This window comes from Myotis myotis, unplaced genomic scaffold, assembly GCF_014108235.1.
Source record: "Myotis myotis isolate mMyoMyo1 unplaced genomic scaffold, mMyoMyo1.p scaffold_m19_p_14, whole genome shotgun sequence".
NCBI classification, from domain to species: Eukaryota; Metazoa; Chordata; class Mammalia; order Chiroptera; family Vespertilionidae; genus Myotis; species Myotis myotis.
The window spans coordinates 11,739,252-11,761,309 of record NW_023416318.1 but is presented as its reverse complement, the minus strand read 5'-3'; the positions used below and the strand labels follow the sequence as shown (position 1 = coordinate 11,761,309).

Below are 22,058 nucleotides of genomic sequence, written 5' to 3'. Positions count from 1 at the left end.
AACTAACTAAAGCTGAAACCCAGCCCAGCTCAAATCTTGTTAAGATCACAGATAAGGCCCTGGATAGAAGCTTTGGAATTTCAGAGTTGGTCTTAGGAAGAAAAAGACTTCTGCAATGCCATTTAGAAGCAGAAGTAATTGAAACTAATTAAAACTGAGACTCACATTCAGTTCACTCAAGTTATGATGAAATCTGAATGGTTTATCAAGCAGCTAGGAGTCCCAGAAGAAGAATATGGAAAGGAGACATACTTAAGGACATATTAGCAAAATCTTCTCCAAACCTGATAAAAGATTTTAACCTACAGATCTATGAAATTCAGCACACCCCAAACTGAATTCATGCAAATAAAACAACACATAGGAACATCACAAACTGTAAATTGGAAAGATAAAGAGAAAATCTTAAAGGCAACCAGAGAAAAAAAAGACAATAATTCAGAGAAAAAAACAACAATAAGAGTGACAACTTGTTACTCTTCAGAAATAATGAAAGTAGCCAGTGGAATGACATCTTTAAAGTGTAGGGAAAGGGGGACCGTCAACCTAGAATTCTAGAGCTTGAAAAAATATGTTTTTAAAAACAAAGGTGAAAAAAATTTTTAGACAAACAAAAGCTAAGAAATATATAATACCAGAAGGTATACACTAAAAGAAATGCTAAAATAAATTCTTCACACTGAAGGATAATATCAAAAGTAACCTAAATCTGCAGGAAAGAATTAGAAGGCCTAAAAATGGAAAAATATGTGGATAAGTATAAAGAACTACCTTTTTCCTTGAATTTTAAAATGCTATTAAATGTTCAAAGCACATTTTAGGGTTTAAAAACAGGTATATAAGTGAAGTATAAGCCAACAATAACAAAAGAGAAAGAAGATACATTACATTATACTGTTGTAGCATGGTTAAATGTGAAGTGATATATTATTTGAGGTAAATTGTAGTAAGTTAAGGATGCACACTGTAATCCCCAGAGAAACCACACTAATAAACAATAAATAAATAAATAAATAAATAAATAAATAAATAAATAAATAAATAAAAATGTTATACTCAAGCCAGTGGGGGAAATAATCCTAATACCAAAAGCAGTTAACCAAAAAGAAGGAAGTAAATTTAAAAAGGTGGTCAAAAATTAATGGGGCCTGGCTGGTGTGGCTCCGTGGTTGAGCATCAACCTATGAATCAGAAGGTCACTGTTCAATTCCAGGTCAGGGCACATGCCCAGGTTGCCAACTCCATCCCCAGTGGAGGGTGTACAGAAGGCAGCTGATCAATGATTCTCTCTCATCATTGATGTTTCTCTCTTTCTCTCTCTCTCTCTCTCTCTCTCCCTCTCCCTCTCCCTCTCCCTCTCCCTTCCTCTCTGAAATAAATTTAAAAAAAAATTTTAATTAATGGGTCAAATAGAAAACAGAAGTAAGACAGCAGGCTTAAATCCTAGCATATCACTAAATGCATTAATGTAATAGCATAACCACTCCAATTAGGCAGATTGGATTAAAAACCAATATGCAACTATTGTTGATTGAAAATGACATGTTTTAAACATACAGACACATTCCCAAATCTTATTTTCAAGATACCAATCAGCACTAAAAGGAACTGGGCTCCTTGGAGAAATTAGTGACATTGTGGATAAGAAGGGAAATGTCAAACATGATGGAAATGCATCAACAAGGCACAGGAGCCAGCATGAAGTGGGATAATTTGAGCATCCAAATGAAAAAAGACAGTAAAAAAATGAACCAACTAAATGAAGTAAGAAACCATGAGTCTGATCTAATGATAGATAGATGACTGATGGGTGATGGATATAGATAGATAGATTGACAGATAGCAAAGGGAGAAGGACTCCTTAATAAAGAATGCTAGTACATATACAAAATATTCAAAAATCATAAATTAGTAATTATTAAAGAAAAACATTGATTCAGGCAAGAATCATTAATGATACTATAAGGAGAAGAGAGGTGAGGGACATATGATAACAGAATAAATATACAGTCTCAAAGTATTCCAACACAAGCATTACTTATGACAAAAGGAAGAATGATAACTGTACAGAGAAGACAGAAATCTTAACCAATTAATCAAAATTAACACAAACCATAAGGGTTTATAATACTACATTCATATATAGTATATATACTGTATATATACTGTATATATGTGTGTGTATATATATATATATATACAGTGAGGAAAAGAGAGAGAGAGAGACAGTGAGGAAGAGGAAGGAGGAATTAATAAACTAAATATGGAAAAATGTTAATTATTGGTAAATTTAGGTAAGAAGTATTCCGTTCATCATAATACTCTCAAAAATTTTTCCTAGCCCAGCCAGCGTGGCTCAGTGGTTGAGTGTCAACCTATGGACCAGGAGGTCATGGCTCGATCCCCAGTCAGGGCACATGCCCAGGTTGTGGCTCGATCCCCAGTCAGGGGCATGCAGGAGGCAGCCATCAATGATTCTCTCTCATCATTGATTTTTCTATCTCTCTCTCCTGCTCCCTTCCTCTCTGAAATAACTAAAAATATACTTAAAAAAAAACTTTTCCTTAATGTTTAGAGTATTTGAAAATATGTTAAAAGTAAAGATTGCTAAGTAATAGGAGAGACAAATGCATACCATAGAAAAGAACTTACAGCTAAATTAAGAGTGGGCAAAACAGACATTACAACTATTCTCATTTTTTTTATTTTTTTAATATATTTTATTGATTTTTTTACAGAGAGGAAGGGAGAGGGATAGAGAGTTAGAAACATCGATGAGAGAGAAGCATCAATCAGTTGCCTCCTGCACACCCCCTACTGGGGATGTGCCTGCAACCAAGGTACATGCCCTTGACCGGAATCGAACCTGGGACTCTTCAGTCCCCAGGCCGACGCTCTATCCAGTGAGCCAAACCGGCGAGGGCAACTATTCTCATTTTTAACACAGATAACAAGGGACATTTCATAAACTTAAAAGGATGAATAGAAGATATAACATATTAACTGTATCTGAACTTAAAAGCATATTCAATATATCTGAAGCAAAAGGGTGGAGGGTAGAGGTAGAAGAGAGCATAGAGGGAATAAGTGGTGATGGAAAATAAAATAAAAAGGAGAAAGATACACATCTAAAATAATAGCAGGATACTTTTAACACTCCTTAGTGATTGACAGAAAAAGTAGAACAAACACAGGAAAAACAGAAAATGTCTACAATACTATTAACAAATGTAATCTGTCATTTAGAGAATACTAAACTCAATAACTGTAAACATATTCTAATCACATGCATATGGAACACCTGTAGTTGGATTTAAATTTACCATCGTACTAGTTGTTTTGTCTGTGTTTCACCTGTTTTATATTCCTACTTAGCTTTTTTGTTGACTGCTTTTTTTGTTTTTTCAATGATTTGACTTTATCTGCATCACTGGCTTATTAGTTACCAGAGGCCTGGTGCACAAAATTCTGGCACTCGGGCTAGGGCGGGGGATCCCTCAACCCGGCCTATGTGCTCTTGCAGTCCAGGAGCCCTCAGGGGATGTCTGACAGATGGCTTAGACAGATGACTTAGACCTGCTCCCCACCGAGAGCAAGCCTAAGCCAGCAGTCGGACATCCTTAGCACTGCTGTGGAGGCGGGAGAGGCTCCCACCACCACCACTACACTCACCAGCCATGAGCCTGGCTTCTGGCTGAGTGGTGCTCCCCCTGTGGGAGCACACTGACCACCAGGAGGCAGCTCCTGCGTTGAGCTGGTGGTCAGTGCGCGTCATAGCGACTGGTCGTTCTGCCATTCAGTCGATTTGCGCATTAGCCTTTTATTATATAGGATTAGTTTCACCTATTTTGAACATATCCAATTTTTCTCTCATGTCTTTGTCCTATTCCTGGCATATATTTACTTTTACTAGACATTGTTACTAGATAAGTAGTTTTCTTCAAGGGCAATAAAAAATAGATGAGGGACATCAGTAAGATAGTAGAACAGGAGATCCCACACTCATATTCCATTAGCAAAAATAATTTGGCAGTCATACATGGACAAAGTTGCTTTTGTGGAATTCTGGGATCTAGATAAAAGATTGTAACCTGGTGGAACCCAAAACCAAAGAGGGTTATTTTGAGAAAGCAAGCCCATGCTCAGGTGGCAGAGCTGTTACCCATAATAATCCGAAGTACACACACAGGAACAAACTACAATTCACTGTGAACTCAGCTAGAGCCTGTTTGACCTTGCCAACAGTGCCATTTGCCTGCCAACCTCAGTCCCAGATGTGGTCCATGACCCAACTCCAGCACCCACTAGCTACCAATCCTGCCTGTCCATGACTGCACAGAAGACATGCCCATCCATAACCCAGAAGCAAGCCTTCCAAACTTGTTCTGATTGCAAATACTAAAACAGCCCTGTAACTTGGCCCCATGTCCACTCAACTACAGGCCAGGAGTAATCCTACCTGCCCAAAGACCTGCCAGACCACACACCCCTCATGTACAGGGAGATGAGACCATGGACTTGATCTGACTGTGGATCTTGAAGTGGTTCTGAAATCTATAACCTCTCATCTACAGTCTGATGCAATTCCTGTCATTAAACCTGCATGTAATCACTTTTTTCGCCTGAATGCCCTTTACCTTTCATTTTCATGAATTTGCATATGGTGTGTTTAAATATTTTTCTTTGTTCTCTGTTATTATTTTCTTGTTTAAATTGATAGGAGACTATCTCTAGTTTGATGTCTTTTATTGCTTTTAGAATACTCTCAGCCATTATCTTTTTTTTTTTCCAGCCATTATCTTATAAAACATTTCTTCTTCCCAGTTTCATCCTCTCCTTCTGAGACTCCCAATTACACTGTCTGGAATTGGCCTACAGATAATGGATCTTTTATTTCTTCCATCATTTTTTTCTCTGGTGTGTGTCAGTTTGGGTAACTTCTATTTACCTATTTTCAAATTCACTGAGTTCTTTTCCCAGCTATGTCAAATCTACTGATGAGCCCCTCAAAGGAATTTTTCATCTCTAAAACTGTTTCTTATGTCAAGCATTTCAATTTAACTTTTCCCAATAATTTCCATCTGTCTGCTAAAAGTCCCTGTCTGTTCATGCATGTGGTATTTTAAAGTCCCTAATATCATTTGGGTCACCTCTGAGTCTGGTTCTGGTTTTTAAATTGTCCCTTGACAATAAGTTGTTAATTGTTTTTTTGTATGTCTCACATTTTTTATTGAAGGTTGAATATCATAAGTAAAACAGTAGAGGTTGAGGTAATAGTATTTATACTTGAAAATGACCTCCTCTCTCCTTCCATTGGGCCATTAGTATATGCAGGAGTTGAATTCAGTTTGGGTTTGGTTGTTGCTATGGTTACCTTCAGTGCTTCACAGATTTCAAATTTTTCTAATGCTAGCATGTGCCTAGTGTGAGTGCTGAGATCCCAAAAGCTATACCTATATGCCTATCATACAAAATCTCTCTCTCTCTCTCTCTCTCTCTCTCTCTCTCTCTCTCTCTCTCTCTCTCTCTCTTTCCCCGCCCTCTCCATTCTTGCCCATCACCCAATGGGAGATTACTGTCATTTGTTATATAGTTCTTGTATGCTATTAGTAAAGATCAAAGGACTTTTTCTGCTGCCCTGGCCAGGCTCAGTCTTAGGTAGGTCCTCTGTGCTCGATGCTAAGGGGTGGAGCTTGCTCAACATCCCTGCCCTTCCTTGCAGTGGCAGCCAAACTTGGCTTTGTCTCCGTGATTAATATAGTGCAGTTTTGTGCTCTCTCCCACTGGTAGACGACTAATGGCATTTGGTATAAGATCTTGTCTTCTGCCATCCTCCCAGGGGTGAAATAGCTTTCTTTTTACTTCAAGTCTCCCTGTAGCAATGTGCCTGCCAGAGAGACAGACGCTTCCTTGCCCCAATCTTACCAGTGCTCTCACGTTTTTGATCAGTATGAGAGAGGTGTCCAAACCAGGGGAGTGGGGCTCCATGCCTTTTTCACAGCAGTGGCTGGTCCCCTTCTCCATGCCTGATCATGGATGACTCTCTCTGCTCTCATAGCCAGCTCCAGTCTTTCTCATGAGCATGCAGGGAAAGACCACTGCAAATAACATGTGAGTATAAATTCCTCCTGGATCTGGGACACACAACTAGAAGTTCTACACTAACTAACATGCTAGCTCCAGCCATTAGTGACTCATTAAGATGAAATTAATTTCTACTTTCTCACCCATGTGATAGCTATGCCTTTCTTCCTGGCTCTGCCACGGAGTCTGTGCATCCTATCACTCTCTCCTGGCTGGGGCCAGCCTCGTTTTGGATTTCAGGGTATTTGGTCATCCTGTCACTTTAGCTTCCTGATGGGTCCCAGAAAGCTTTCATTTTGTAGTTAGTCTTGTTTTTGTTTGTGTGTGTGTGTTTATTCACTGTTAGAAAGCAATATCCTTTCCAGTTTTTAATATTAGAGACTGAAGTGGAAGTATCTCATAGTAACTTGCTTTAAAAAAAAAAAAAAAGGGCTGTGTGTGTGAGAGAGAGAGAGTGTGTATGTGTGTGTGTATGTGTGTGTGTGTGTGTTCAAATGGAAAAAAAATAAAAGAAAAAAAATTCCCATATATAAGGAGTGATTACCACTATGTGGTACTTTGGGGTCTTATCAATTTTTCTTCTTTATTCTATTCTCTATCTCCCAAATTCTTTACATAGATTGAATTTTAATAACTTAAAAAAGAGATGTGTATATATACATATATTTGTGTATATTCTACTTTTTTAAGTACAAATGACAGAACATTATTTAACCATAGAAATGCCATTTATTTGCTGTTTTAAAAAGAACTTTCTTTCAAAAAGAGTTATATATCCTCAGAATTCATAATTGTATATTTTTTCAATTTTTATGATTCTTTCAGCATTTTTAGCTAATGTGAAAGTGAAAATTCTTGTTGGAAAAAATGAAAACTTGATTTGAGAATAATTATCCTTAAAGCTTCATAAAAATCTCAATATAGCAGTTTTCCTTGTTTTGAAAGCCTTGTGTTTAAGAGAATTGTTTTATATATACTGTGTCTCACAACCCCTATTGTAACCTCCCAAATGACAGCTATACTTGTCAAAGTAATCTCTGTCACTACAGGTTATAAGGTAAATGTAGAAAGTAAGGTAAACGGCAACCAAATAGTAAAAGGCAGAAATGCATTCCAATTTAAATGTCTATTTTGAACCTACAGTCTAACACACACAGAGAAACACATAGCTACAAGTAAAGCAATACAATGTAAGATGAGTATTCATAGGGTACAGAAGTAGCACAAAGAAGTCATTAGAGCAGCTCCATTAGGAATAAAAGGGGTCCAAAAGGCTTCATTCAGTACATGGTGTTTAAATTGCATCTTGACGGATAGTTAGAAGCTAGTCAAGAGCACTAACAGGGAACAATGATTTGAAATAGAGAAAGAGTCATGAGCAAAGTCAGAGAGTTATAAAATAGTATGTTATGATCAGAAAACAGCAGGTAGGTCAGTATGACTGAAGCACGGGGTGATAGGGAAATTACCCTTGAATATAAATCCGGAAATGGTATAAGGTGGACTAGGTCAAGGGGCGTGGGGAAAGACAAATAGATAAATATGTCAGACTAGAGTAAACTTTATCCTATAGGCCATGAGGAATCCCTGAAAAGGTGAGAAGAAGAAAAGTTATATGAGATTTGATTTTTGCACACTTGATCTTAGCCAAAAGGCCGAGAAGCGATAGAGATTTGATTTTTGAAAAATGACTGTAGGAGACATACAGAATAAAATCAGGAAAAAAAGAAAAGATAGATGGTTGGGAAAGTAAAATTAGAGATAGAAAAACAATTAGGAGACTATTTAACTGGTCCAGGTCAAATAGGACTACCATGTGAATTAAAGCAGCCACACTGTAAACTTAAAAGGTAAAAAAACAAGCTGGGAAAAAATAGATTTAAAGAAACTCATTTACAAATGAGTACTACCCTCATTTGTTAAATGTGAACAATTAAGTGATTATCTCAGAAAAATATTATAACAACTACCTGAGTAATATATGTAAGATATTAATACAAAGAGTACCAAAGAGTAAGAATTCTAAACATGGCAGTGATTGTTTTATTGATGCTGATACAATCAGATTTGAGTCTGGCTTTAACACTTACTCCCTGTGTGATCTGGATGAAGTTACTTAACCTTCCTCTGTAAAACTGAAGTATGCTTCCCAGTACCCCATGGATGAGTACTATTTTGAGTTTTACAGATGTAATAACATACTTGTGAAGTATTTACAGGAATTTAGACCAATGCCTAAAATTTTGTTTTTAAGAGTAAGAGTTATTAGAAACAGACTCATAGATACAGTCTAACACACACACTGAAACACAACTTCCAAAGATAGAATAAGAGTTATTAGAAACAGACTCATAGATACAGAGAACATTTTGACAGTTGCCACATGGGAGGGGGGGTTAGGGGAGATAAAAAAGGTGAAGGGATTAAGAAGTACAAATTGGTAGATACCGAATAGTCATGGGGATATAAAGTACATCATAGGGAATATAGTCAATAATATTGTAATGAATATGTATATTGTCAGATGGACCATAGATTGATTGGGGTGATCACTTTATAAATTATATCAATGTCTAATTACTGAGCTGTACACCTGAAACTAATATAATATTGTATGTCAACTGTAATTGAAAATTCTTTTTAAAAAGGAAAGGAATTATTATTTGACAATAGGAGTTGAAAATAATTCTCAGGATCCTGATCTGAATGAATGGTGGTATCATTCCTGAGAAAAGGTTTCTTTAGAAAGCCAATTATCACGACTATTCTCATTCAAATTGCTTAAGACGAATTAAGTGTCCTTCTAGGTGTTTTAAAAGTACATGACACATATTACAGCCTCACCCTAGTATATTTTACATGTCTATTTTCATGTTTGTTATCCTCAGTAGATACTGACAATACCTAAGGACAATAAACTACATCTTTTATTTCTGCATTCTCAAAAAGCAAGATATATCTGATATATAAATAGGCTTAAAAATGTTATTTAAATAATTAAACATAAATTAAAGGGATTATGGATATCTATAACAAGTCCAGAGACTACTTGAAAAAAGAAAAAAAGGGAGAGGAGGGTATTACCTGCTACACTACTATTGGCCTTAAAATTTCATCAAACGGAAAGTCAAAACTAATACATTTTACTACGCTTTTCTGAATTCCCACTAAGACATGTTAAAGTGTAAATCTGTAAATAGTAGAGAATAAACTAAGTGATACAAGCAAAAACAAGTTAATCAAAAGTTTCCAATCTTCCCTTTCACCATGACTATATAAATATAGCAGTGCTTTGCTATGAAGGACTAATATTAAGACTTTCAAAATCAAAGCTGGACACAATATCAGAAGTATTTCAGAACACTTATGAATATAGTCTCAATCTCAATATCTCTTACATTTCCACTATACCTTAAATGAAGATCTTCTGAAAATTTCAGACAGGCGTATATAAATTCTTTAATTTGGCTGTAAACTTTTGGCACAAATTCAGAGAAAGGAAACTTTTTTGGAAATGGTTGCTGTAAATGTAAGAATTCATGAACGTGAATCACAAATGAACGTACATTGAAGGTACTTGTAAATTAGTTAAAATGCAAAAGGAATTTTCTACTACATTGTGAGCTGTCTGCTTAACAATCTCAATTTAAGAAAGTATTTCTGTAAGTTTCCTGATAGTAAAAAGAATAAGATATAAATTTAAATAAAAATAATTTAAATGTCCTCCAAAACATGAAGGGATAAATAAACTGTGATAAGTACTCAGCAGTAAAAAGGAATGAACTATGGATAACATGCAACAACTTGGATGAATCTCAAAAGTATTATACTGAGTGGAGAAAACCAGTCTCAAAAGACTCCAATTATGTTGGCATTCTAGAAAAGCCAAACGTAGATGTACATCAACCATATTGGTGGTTGCCAAAGGCTGGGGGTGAGAGAAGGGATTGATTGAAAAGGGGCAGCATGAGGGATTTGGGGTATGATGGAACTGGTCTGTGTCATTATTGTGGTAGTACACACATGACTCAATGCATTGTCAAAACCAATAGAATTATATAGCACATAAGGTAAATTTCACTGTATGTTTTGGGGAGAAAATGTCCTAAGGGTATAATAAAAGCAAGTACTTCAAAATGTAAACCAAATACTTCAATCCCCCAAATACTTCAGAGGACCCCACCAAAGCCATCTACTGACTCCCAAAACAGAAATTTCTGTTCTTCTAAGCCCAAGGTATCCCTTGAAGGTGTTCTAGTTCTAACCCACTGAGTTAGAGATAATCCTTTTAATAAGACTGATACAATGAAAGCTTCTAAAGGATGCCACCCAAACAGGGAAGTTTATTTTAAATTACTTACCTTTTCCAGCTCTATATCTTGGAATGGGAATTGTCCTACCACCTTTTTATACATCTCTTCATTTGTTACTGGTATAGGACTGTAGTTGTCAGAGTCAAGTATGTTTCTATAAAGAAAATAAAGGATGGATGGATGGGTGGAAGGAAGGAAGGAAAGAGGAAGGGTTAATCACTGTAAGGGTAAGTAACAGGTAAATTACTTGAAATTTACAACCCAAAATAAACATTTCCAAGTCCCTACTCTATTGCTTCTACGACATAACTATTTGGTTTCGGATAAGGACATCCTTCAAAGGAAGACAAAGAGAAAACTATATTCTGAAACAAATAGAACACAAATAGAACAAATATGACCTCACGGTATTTGAGATTTATAGATGATACAGAAAATTTAAGGCAATACATTGAAGCCTTAAGTTAAGGAAGTTAACAATGAAAGAATGTGTGCTCTGGAAAAAGCAAAGGGATTTCATTTGTTTTTAAATAAGATATATTTGATTATTAATGTTCTTTAACCCTACACTAGATCTTCTATTCAAACTATTTAAATAGTGTTATAACAACTATTTAAATAATATGCTTCAAATATTGGATTGTAATAGGCCTCTTCTCTAAGTGTGAAGAAGGAAAAAGATGAGGAATATCATGAGTAAGACTTCAAAAAAGGTTCCAAAGAAGATAAATTATTCAAAAGGGCTCAAAAGCCACTACCTTATGAATAAGCAATAGACATGTTCTCCAAAGAGAAAACAAAAAATTGAATAAGAAGACAAAAGATTATATAGACGGTATGAACCAAAATATTTGATGTTTATTCAAAGAAACAAAAAAAGCCACAATGAGATTTGGGGGGTCCCCACATGTTAGACCTATCACTGATTTTTGGATAACTAGGAAACTTTATTTGGGACATCATTGCAATTTACTTTTATTAACAATCATAACCTGGATCATAGACATAAAATATAAGCCTCCTTGTTACCCATCCTATATAATAAAAGCCTAATATGCTAAGTGTCCGGTCATCCGGTCATCCGTTCAACCAATCAAAGCATAATATGCTAATGATATACCAAGGCCACTCAACCGCTCACTATGACGTGCACTGACCACCAGGGGGAAGACGCTCCGACTGGTAGGTTAGCTTGCTGCTGGGGTCCGGCTGATAGGTCAGGACTGAGCAAGATGGGCCAGACACACCCTGGAGCCCTCCCACAGTTCCTCCCCAGCTGGCCAATCTCCCTCGTCCCTCCCCGGCCCCAATTGTGCACAAGTGGGATCCCTTGGCTTGGCCTGTGCCCACTTGCAATCCAGGCCCCCTCAGGGGATGTTGGAGATCCGGTTTCGGCCAGATCCCAGAGGCCAGGCTGAGGGACCCCACTGGTGCACAAATTTGTGCACCGGGCCTCTAGTTATATCCGAAAAACCTTATGCACAAACACATTGTACACACATGTATTTGTACTTGCACACACTATATGACTATAGATCATTTCTCACCTGAAAATACCTGCCCACTTCTTTAGCAGAGTTTCACTATATTGATCTCTAATTTCTAATAGCATATCAAAAAGCTGATTTACAGGAAAACCATAAACCTGAAACAAAATAAGAAAATAGCTTCATTTTATAAGGTGATTTTTGTTAATAACATGAGAGAGATTAGGCATTGAAAGGTATCTTTGTTCCTTTAGCCAACAATTTAAATGTAACCATGATAGTCTTTCATTCTCCCCTAATATTTAGTTTTATCTCTCACAAATTAAAAGGTACATACCAAATTATTTGTTAGTCAGAAAAAAATAAAAAGATGAATATTAAAATCAATATATTGTATACAGGTTATAACATCAGCTAAGCTCTCCCTACAACTCTGCCTGTAACAAGAAATAGGGAGAGAAACTGAAAATGCTACAAATTTCACCCACTTCTAATGCTATTTTATTAATATAATATATGGTTCAAATCAATAATTATTATTCAAGATGGTAGCTAAAAACCTCTAAAGTCACTCAGGTACTATATTTGAATTAAGAAAATTTTGGAAAACTACGATAGTAGCTGGTTCAATTAACTGATTTTCTCCAAGGGGAAAGAGAGGGATGGGAACTATTGATGAAAACATAAATGTTTTCAAGGTGATGGGCCAGGAAATGCTATAGAAAGATTAAAAAATCTAACTATAGGAAAAGAAGAAAACAAACAAAAACTGAAAGGTACTTATTCAAATTTAGGCAGCCAGTGAAAAGATTTAGAGCTGATGGAAATACTAATCTAGATAAACAGAAGTCACAAACCTGAAGTGTATCAGCAAAAAGCACAATGAGGTTCTTCAAATCTAACACGAGGTTTGGATCAGAGCAGTAAGACTAAAGGAAATAAAAGACAATTAGGAAAACATCTTAATCATTAAAAATAAAACTAAATTGTGATTTAATTGTTTACTGCTTCACCTGGTGAAGGATCCCAAGAAAGGGTCCAACACCAGATTTAAGGTAACATGAGATTTGAGAGCTGAGCAGGATACAAAGATGTATATATCACTGTTTTAAAAATTCAGCCTGGTTGGTGTTGCTCAGTGGTTGAGCATCGAACCAGGAACCAAGAGGTCATGGTTTGATTCCCAGTCAGAGCACATGCCCTAGTTGCTGGCTCTATCCCCAGTAGGGGGCATGTAGGAGGCAGCAGATAGATGTTGATGTTTCTCATCAATGTTTCTATCTCTCTCTCCCTCTCTTTCCCTCTCTCTCAAAATCAATAAAAACATATTTAAAATAAATAAATAAATAAAAGTTCAGTGATTTGGGTATTCAAATTTTGAGAATTCAAGTTTGGTTATTTTCTCTGTACTTGATATCTCGGTTCCTGAAAGATGTGTGCTAAATTTTCCCACAATGGGGCAGTTCATTAGTTTCAATTCTTATTACTAACAGTTTTTGTTCTATAAAATAGGTATAACCTATTTATGCTTGCTTATCTACTGCAAATAAGCTACTGTCTTTTTGGTGGGTTAAAACTGATATTAATACAAAACATGCCTCTCTTCCCCCACTTAATGGTCTTCAACTTCATTTTTATTTGCCTTGTAGAATATTGTTATTTCTGCTCCTCTTTCTTCATTTTCAAACTTTGTAGGTAATCTTCATTATGTATGAATATCTCTTATTAACCAAACTATAAAACTTTCTAACCTTGACATTTCCCATGATTACTGACATATTTGGACCTATTCCAGCCATTTTAAGCTTTCTATTTATAATTATTTCTTTTGTTTGTTTGTTTACTTTCATGTTTTTCATTGGATCAATTATTTTTACATTATCTTATAGTGGTTATTAATAAGTTATATACTTTCTGTCCACTAGTTTACTTGAAATAATCTGGAGTTTTCACTTAACCTTTTAAAACATTAAGCCTCTCCTTTTGTATGGATTCTTAACAGCATTAAACTTTGCAAACAATCAGTTATTTAGATTTTTCCATGAGTTTTACTCTCTTTTTAACATATTATATTTAATCCTATCTCATCTTATATTTTGGATTTCTTTTTCATTTTACATTCCTTATTGTAGAATACCAATAAGATAGGATAGGTTCCATGTAAACTTTGAATCCTGATATGTATGAAAATGCCTTTCTCTTGCCCTCAAATTAAAATATAAAATTTCAGATGTAAAAAAAATTGCCTGCTGTCATTTACCCTGCTTGATATAAGATGCATTCTTTCAGCTTTAATAATATAGTATTTCTTCACTGCAGGGAAATTTCCTTCTTTTATTTCTTTAATTATTAAAGTCCCCTCCATTGTGGCTGTCTTTTTTAAAAATAGCTAATAGATACAACCGAAACTCTACTTCAATTATCTATATTTTTCAACATTCATATTTTCCATCTCCATCTTGGGTAGGCCCAACAGGATGTCCAAATTCTAAGTTCAAATTGTCTGAACTAATAAGTGAGTACAGGCTCTTTGTAAGTGGATGGGGCAGATGAATCACTGTGTTCAAAAAGCAGTACCAGATCACTTCCACCATGCTATTTTCTCTTTATTTAGATGGTAAGGTTGGCCAAAGGTATTGGATAAGCAGCTGGATGACCAAAGGTTTTAGAATGCAAACCTCTAAATAATTTCCCTTATGATTTATCCTAGGCCCATTCCTGCTCATTGTATTGGTTTGACTCTGAATTTTAAGTGTTCCTATATTCCACTTGGAAGAATGTCTCCTACTTTGACAATAACCCTACCATGCATAATATACTTTTTATTCTCGGGTTCAGTCATTATTCTGATTCCATCTATTTTCTATGTTCAAAGAAATTTTTTGAAATTTCTAGCCTGAAGATGCTACTTTGTAGAGTTTCTCTTTTTGGGTTGTCCTCCCAACCCCTGCCATTTATTTCCATGAGAACTAGGTTAGGAGATCTGGAAGGCACACATGCTTAGTATACCCTTTGAATAAAAAAAAAAAAAAAAAAAAAAAAAAACTTAAAATATGTGTGTAACAGTGAATAGGTTTGGATGTGGGTGTGGGTGTGTATAAAATGACTATCACAGTACACAATCTTGTCTACTAAGAAGAAAAAATGATCAATATTTTATATCTATAAAAATAAGTGTTTTGAGCCACAAAGAATTATACTATTGCATAATTTTGAATCTTAAAAATACCTTTTCAGTATTATCAGATGATCTGTTCATCATACTAACAGTCATATTAGCAATTATATTAGCATATCTAATATTAAACCATTCCTGATATGAACTTCTTTGTGTAAGCATGTTACTCTTTTAATATATTGCTAAATTTGAATTCTGAGACAGATTGTATAAGACCTTTATTATTTTGAAATCAGCATGAGACTATTACACACATTAGTACCTGAAACGTTATATTTTTTGAAATGTTTCCAAATTATACAATGACTAATAATGCAATTGAAAAAGGAAAAAAGCAGTTTTAAATAGTGACATAGAAAGTTACATATCTATATATATGTGATTTCTGATAAACAAAAAAACATAATCACTCAGATATAGAGTTTGTTTTGAGATTTGTTTTGATGTTTGGGTCATTCTTATTTTGCTTGGCTTGCTGGATAATATAAACCATAAACAGTGTCATAAAATAGAATTAGCATGTGTGGCGTCAACTACTTTGTCTCAGAAAGGATAAAATGGTTCAGTGAATAAATGAGGATGATGCTAACTTATTTTTTAATAACTCTCTTGAGATACAATTCCCATACCACACAAGTCTCCTATTTAAAGTACATAATTCATTGGTTATTAGTTTTTTGTATGTTCACAGAGAGAAGGAAAGGGAAAGGGAGAATCATAGAGTCTAAAAACAGACCTTAGTATACATATTATTATATGATAAAGGTGGGCTTCAAAATATGTTGGGAAAGAGTAGATGTTATGGACTGAATGTTATGTCCCCCAGTATGTCTATTTTTACAGATGGGGCCTTAGATAATTAAGATCAAATGAAATAAGGTGGGGCATTAATCTAATGGGATTGGTGTCCTTATAAAAGGGTAAGGAAACACTAGAATATACTGAGGAAAGACCATGTGAGGACACAATAAAAATGCTGCCATTTGCAAACCAGGAAGAAAGTTCTCACCAAAAACCACCATGCTGGCACCCTGAACTCAGATTTCAAATGATACACATATAATTATTTTAAAACAGTGAAACACTGAATAGCATATAGATAATAAGCTCGAAGTAAGCACCTCTCTTGGGCTTCTTACATACCGAGTGGGTACGGAGTGCGGCAATGGTTTTGGAAAGCGCCATTTCCCATAGTTCATCAATGTAGGCTCTATTTACTAAGCCTTGGGTCGTATGTAAAATATGATCTTCAACCACAAAAAAGCTAAGATTGGAGGAAAGAGAAAGCACAGTTGTCAGAAATTACAGTTTGCATACTATTTCCAGGGTTTGACAAACATTAAGAACTGTCACTAAATTCTAAGTTAATGGTCATTTTTTTCTAAAAGAAAGCTGTCTGGTATCATAAATGAAATCAGATTTCTTGGACTTAGTATTATGCTCCTGATCTTGATATCCTCTTAACCACTTTTAAAAAACTTGGAGTTACATTTTTGTTAAATGTTAACCATATTATCTAGCAATTTAAAAGGGAAGAAAATGTTTGTAAGTAAAAGAGGATAATTTTTATTATCCCTATAAGTATATTTTAAAAAGCCAATAGGTTTTAAAAAGACAATAAAAGGTAAAATACATATATTTTAAGAACCCAACAAAAAATGTCAAAATAATTACCCTTGTCCTTATATAGACTTTCTCAACAAAGTATTAAAAAGGTATCTTACAAAGGTTAAAAAAAAATGCATACTTATTTTTTAAAATTCTGCTGAGGCTTTTACATTTTTATGCATTTAAAATGTATTTTCAGCTATCTTGCCTAAATATTTATACTAATTAAACTAATAATGTAGAACCACTGCTCTACATTAAAAAAAAAAAAAAAATGCTTGAAACTAAGTTTCCTAAAAGAAAAACAGCTTTTCCCAGGAAAAAAATAAAATGGGTAAATCACTGAAATAAACAGATATAAAAACAAACAAAATCAAGGACTTCCATAGAATTAAAATAATAATTCTTTAAATACAGAGTATTTATGGTATATTTTAATCAAAACTATCAATTACATTGAAACAATCTTAGTCTTAAAAAATAAGTTTCATGGAACAATTCAATTTTTTTTCCTTTTAACTGCAAAGTCATATTCTGAATTAGAATAAGATGCCTACATTTGGGATGTTTATCTGGGGACTGCAATTCCATACTAGTACAGATACTCTACATGAGGGTATAACCCACTGTGTGTTTTCATAAATATTGTTTTATTGGAACACAGCCATGCTCACTCATTTGAGTAGTGCCTATAGTTGCTCTTGCATTGCAACAGAGCTGAACAGTTGTGACAAAAAAAAAAAAAAAAAAAATTACAGCATGGTAAGTCTAAAATATTTTACTATCTGGCCACTTAAGAAAAAGTTTGCCAACTTTTGCTGATTATTTGGTTCCCTCTTACCAAGCATGGATAAACAAAACATCAAATATAATAATGTTTTTCTCCCTTTATCCATAAAATCTCCTTTGCAACAATATAATGTTGAAACTAATAGGACATTCCTTTAAAATAATCAGAAAGTCAAGACTAAATAAATCTTGTCTTAAAATTTTTAAAAAATAATGAAAACTTGATTTATTTTTCCAAGTCTCACAAATAATATACATTCAACACACACATGCACACAGATGCATATACCTACCCTACAATTTGATTAAAATACTTCCTGTAGCCATCTAAAGTTTCATGCTGCAACAAAGTAAAAAAGAAAAAAGTTATTATTTATGCTTTGATACATTAAGACAGAGTTAATATCCGCTTTTTAATTTTTTAAGACTCAGTTCCCAAAACTATAAGAAAAATATAACAGTACCTGCTTTAGAGGGTTACAGTGAGAACAAAATGAGACTTAGAACAATGCCTGACACATGGTAATCAATAGATGTTAGAGCTGCTATTTTCTTACATTCATCAAAAGTGGTCTCAAACTAACAGTTAAAAAAAAATTTGCTAAGCACATATGCAAAATAATTAAAAGATACCAGAAAAGTAAAAAGGTGAGGAAAATAAAGGTGGGGATCCTACCATGTTGGATGGAGGCTGGAGCACCAAACGGGCCTGTTTTCGCCTCTGTTTTCGGTAATAGTTCTCAAATGTTTCCCGGGCGCCCTGTAAATAAATGAAAGGAAATGTATTGACACAACAGGACCAATTATTCTAGTATTTTATGAGAAAAGAGAAGGTCCCAGGGTCTGTAACTGAGGCATCCCCACCTTTCTCAAAATATGCTATTTTAACAATTACAGTAATCATAGAAAAAATAACTATTACCATTTGTTGAACCTTACTTACAAATCCTGTAGGGAAGGATAGAAAAGATTTTTAAGAGGAAACTACCAGAAATCAACGTCAAGAACACCAAAGCTGGTTTCTGAATCAACTATCACAGATTTACAAGAATAAAGACAAACCAACATTCTCATAGGTTAGCAGTTGAGAAAACGTTCCTTAAAAAACCTTACAGAACATTCCTCAAGAAAAAATGTCTAGAATAAAACTGAATCATGAGCAAAGGGCCAAAGAGAGGCAGGAAAAAGGTAGGAACTAAGGATAGTAAATCAGTCTTCCCAGATAGAATATACTCTAGCACAGAATTGACACAAAAGGGAAGGGAAGGAGAGGAAGGGGAAAAGCCCTAGGAATTCTTGGTGCATAGTTTCCCCTTTTCATTTATAATTCTAGGCTTACCTGTAGGTGCTAAAGGAACAAAGGCTGCCTCAAGAGCTCTGGAACTGGATTATATTGAAGTGTCCTCTCAAAATGCACGTCCTTCCCTGGATTTCTTAATGTGATCATTTTAGAAACAGGGTCATCCTTGATGCAATTAGTTAACTTAATATGCAGCCAGACTAGAGCAGGGTGGCCCTTAATCCAATGTAATTGGTGTCCTCAAAAGAGAGGAGAAAAGACACAGAGAGGAGACAAACAGAACATCATGTGGTGACACAGACTAAGACTGGGGTAGTGCGGCTACAAGCCAAGGAACACCAAGGAGTGACAGCCACCGCCAGAAGCTAGGAAGATGCAAGGAAGGATTCTATCCAGGGTCTGAGAGGGTGGGTGATCTTTTGACACCTTGATTTTGGATTTCTAGTCTCCCAGACTATGACAGAACAAATGTCTGCTGTTTTAAGCTACACAGTTTGTAGCAGTTTGCTACAGCAGCCCAAGAAAACTAATATAAATTCAAAGCTTTTAAAACATGATGCTCCCTTATAACTAAACTTTACTTTTAATCCAAGACTTCTCTAAGTGAACAAGAGTGGAAAGGGAGAGACAGCATTGCACACTGGTTAAAAGCGATGATTTTGGAACCGGACAATTTCATTCAAACCGTGACTCTGCCCCTTAGTAGCTCTACAACTCACATGACTAGCTATATAACTCCCCTTTCAGTAATGTAACTTCCACTATTTAACTACTTAGCTTTCACAAATAGATGTACCATGGTTTTCTCATTTGTAAAGATGCCAACCACACAGAGTTGTTATGAAGATCTGGAAGAGTTACAAAGCTTTTAGAACAGTGTCTGATAAATAATAACCACTATGCAAGTATCTGTTTAAAAATTAAATAAGATAAATCAGTGAAGAAAGTGAAAGCCCTGCCCATGTGAGAAAGTATAAACATCCTGCAATACGAAGCTCAGTTTCCTTCGCGTCCCCAGAAGTCTGAAGAATTTCATCCAATATGACTTCTTTGAATTTGATTTAAGGTAGAGCATGCAAACACAATAGTGCAGCTTAGGGGTTACCAAATGTTTTCTGTAAAGGGCAGAATAGTAAGTACGTATGTTTAGGCTTGGTTACCATACGGTCTTTGTTGCAACTATTTAACGTTGCAGAGCAAACACAACCATAGACAACACATAAATCAGTGTGGTTGGGTTCCAATAAACCATGTTTGTGGAAACTGAAATTAGAATTTCACATAATGTCCACCTGTCATGAAATATCATTCTTCTTTTGATTTTTTTACCATTTAAAAATATAAACATTTTTGTTCACAGGTCATACAGAAACAGGCAGGAGGTAGGAATTGGCCCATGGGTCATGATTTGTTGAACCCTGGTGTAATTTAAAAACACAGGTTTTAAAAAATGCTGAAGTGATAATAACTGTACACACCTGAGTTTTTCTGCCTATAAAATCAAATCAAACACTAAGACAGCTATTTTAAGGCTTTCTTAGTCCATAAGTTAATGAGGTAGCAAATGATTCTATTTAAAAACTAAGAAGTGGAAACTGCCTGTTGGTTTGTTAAAGTTATTCCCCACTTGTCACCATTTCACAGCATAGTGGTATTATTAAATGTCAATTACATTCTGTACACACTGAGGGGCTTTTCATTTTAAGGTTAACAGTCCTAAAGGCCCTTTATTATTCTGGTGTGATGTTACATATTCAACATGCTTTGGAGCCAAGATACACTTAGCTGAGAATTTAGGGAAAGCCTTCTCTTTAATTAGACCATAGTATACTAATTTAATTATTTTTTTATAAATGATAGAAAATACACAAGATGAAATTCTATACAAAAACCAAATCATGGTCCTCTACTTAATTCTAAACTAGATACAATTTTGCCTTTCAAATAATCACTCAATAGAATAAAAACATAAGAAAAGACCAACTTATCTAATTTACAAAAATGAGTTAGATTTTCCCTAATGGCTGCTAAAAAACATTCACCTCTGATTATTCTATTTCCTCTGCCAATTTTGTCAAGTCGGTGCTTACAGGTGGAATTTGAGAAGCAGATGTCTGAGCGGTGCAGCTGAGTAACTGATGAAGTGCCTGCCTACTCACAAACATGTCAAATGTGAACAGTAGAGATTTCCACTTCAGCTTCAAACTCCTTCAACCACTAATATTTTTTAAAAGCTATTAAAGGCATAAGCAAAATAGAAACAAAACAATAGACAGGCAAGTAAAAAGATGTTTGTTCGTTTTTTCATGTTATATCATTGTGCCATTAGTGTTACAGTGCTCCAAAGGCTTTGTAATAATTAATACATACAATATCACAGAAAAACAAGTCACTTATCTATGAAGTGCCATATTACCAGGTGATAGTCACTGAGAATTGCTTCTGCCTTCACAGAATTTACAGTCTATGGTGGAAGACTAACAATTAAGCAAGCAATTATATTAAAATTAACTACAAAACCTTATGGATTACAGGGAGTGAGTGTGTGAGTGAGTGAGTGAGTGAGTGTGTGTGTGTGTGTGTGTGTGTGTGTGTACAATGAGTGGAGGGAATGTCAGAGAAGGCTTGCCAGAAAAAAAATGACATTTATACTCATAATTAAAGAATAAGTCAGAAGAATAAAAAAGGGGGAGAAGGAATGATCCTTATAGAGACACAAGGGGTCAGAGAAGAGGCATCACACATCCCATGGACTGAAAGTTATTTATGGCTGGAACTCGGGGGTTACATGAGAGTGATGACGTTAAGGTATTTGGACTTGAACTCTAAAGGCTTAAGAGTTTTTGACACGTGGAAGTTTAATGTAATGCATAGAATAAAGAAAGGGGAAGTTAGATACAAAAAGATCAGTCAGAATCTGACATATATTTAGGAGGTACAAGCCAATGATTGATTGGATACAGGAAGGAAAGAAGGCTGATGTGAGGTTTCTAACTGGGAACTAGTTTGACGGTGGTGCCATTTAATAAGAAAGGAAACATACGAGAAAGAATATACAGTCAAATACTATTCGTGGATTCCATATTTGTAAATTTGCCTACTTGTTAAAATTTATTTATAACCCCAAAACCCATTCTTGTGACTCTTTCATGGTCATTTAGGGGTATATGCAGAGTAGTAAAAAATTTGAGTTGCCTGATGCACACGTTCCTGGCTGAGGCTGAACAAAGCAATGCTCTGCCTTCTTATTTTTGTTTACATACTATATATAAACAACTATCCTTTTCATAGTCTATCTA

At 35.1% G+C, this 22,058-nt stretch overlaps 1 protein-coding gene across 6 annotated transcripts in view; it reads right to left on the bottom strand.

Moving 5' to 3' along the window:
* Positions 1 to 22,058, bottom strand: part of EXOC6B (exocyst complex component 6B) — a 537,234-nt gene that overhangs the window by 237,203 nt on the left and 277,973 nt on the right. For all 6 annotated transcript variants that reach the window (XM_036334133.1, XM_036334135.1, XM_036334136.1 and 3 more), the window contains 7 exons: positions 18,136 to 18,219; positions 17,753 to 17,799; positions 16,206 to 16,326; positions 12,742 to 12,813; positions 11,945 to 12,042; positions 10,446 to 10,551; positions 9,496 to 9,605 (listed from right to left, as the gene is read on the bottom strand). In XM_036334133.1, coding sequence (XP_036190026.1) covers positions 9,496 to 9,605; positions 10,446 to 10,551; positions 11,945 to 12,042; positions 12,742 to 12,813; positions 16,206 to 16,326; positions 17,753 to 17,799; positions 18,136 to 18,219 — 638 coding nt within the window. The remainder of the gene's footprint in view (positions 1 to 9,495; positions 9,606 to 10,445; positions 10,552 to 11,944; positions 12,043 to 12,741; positions 12,814 to 16,205; positions 16,327 to 17,752; positions 17,800 to 18,135; positions 18,220 to 22,058) is intronic.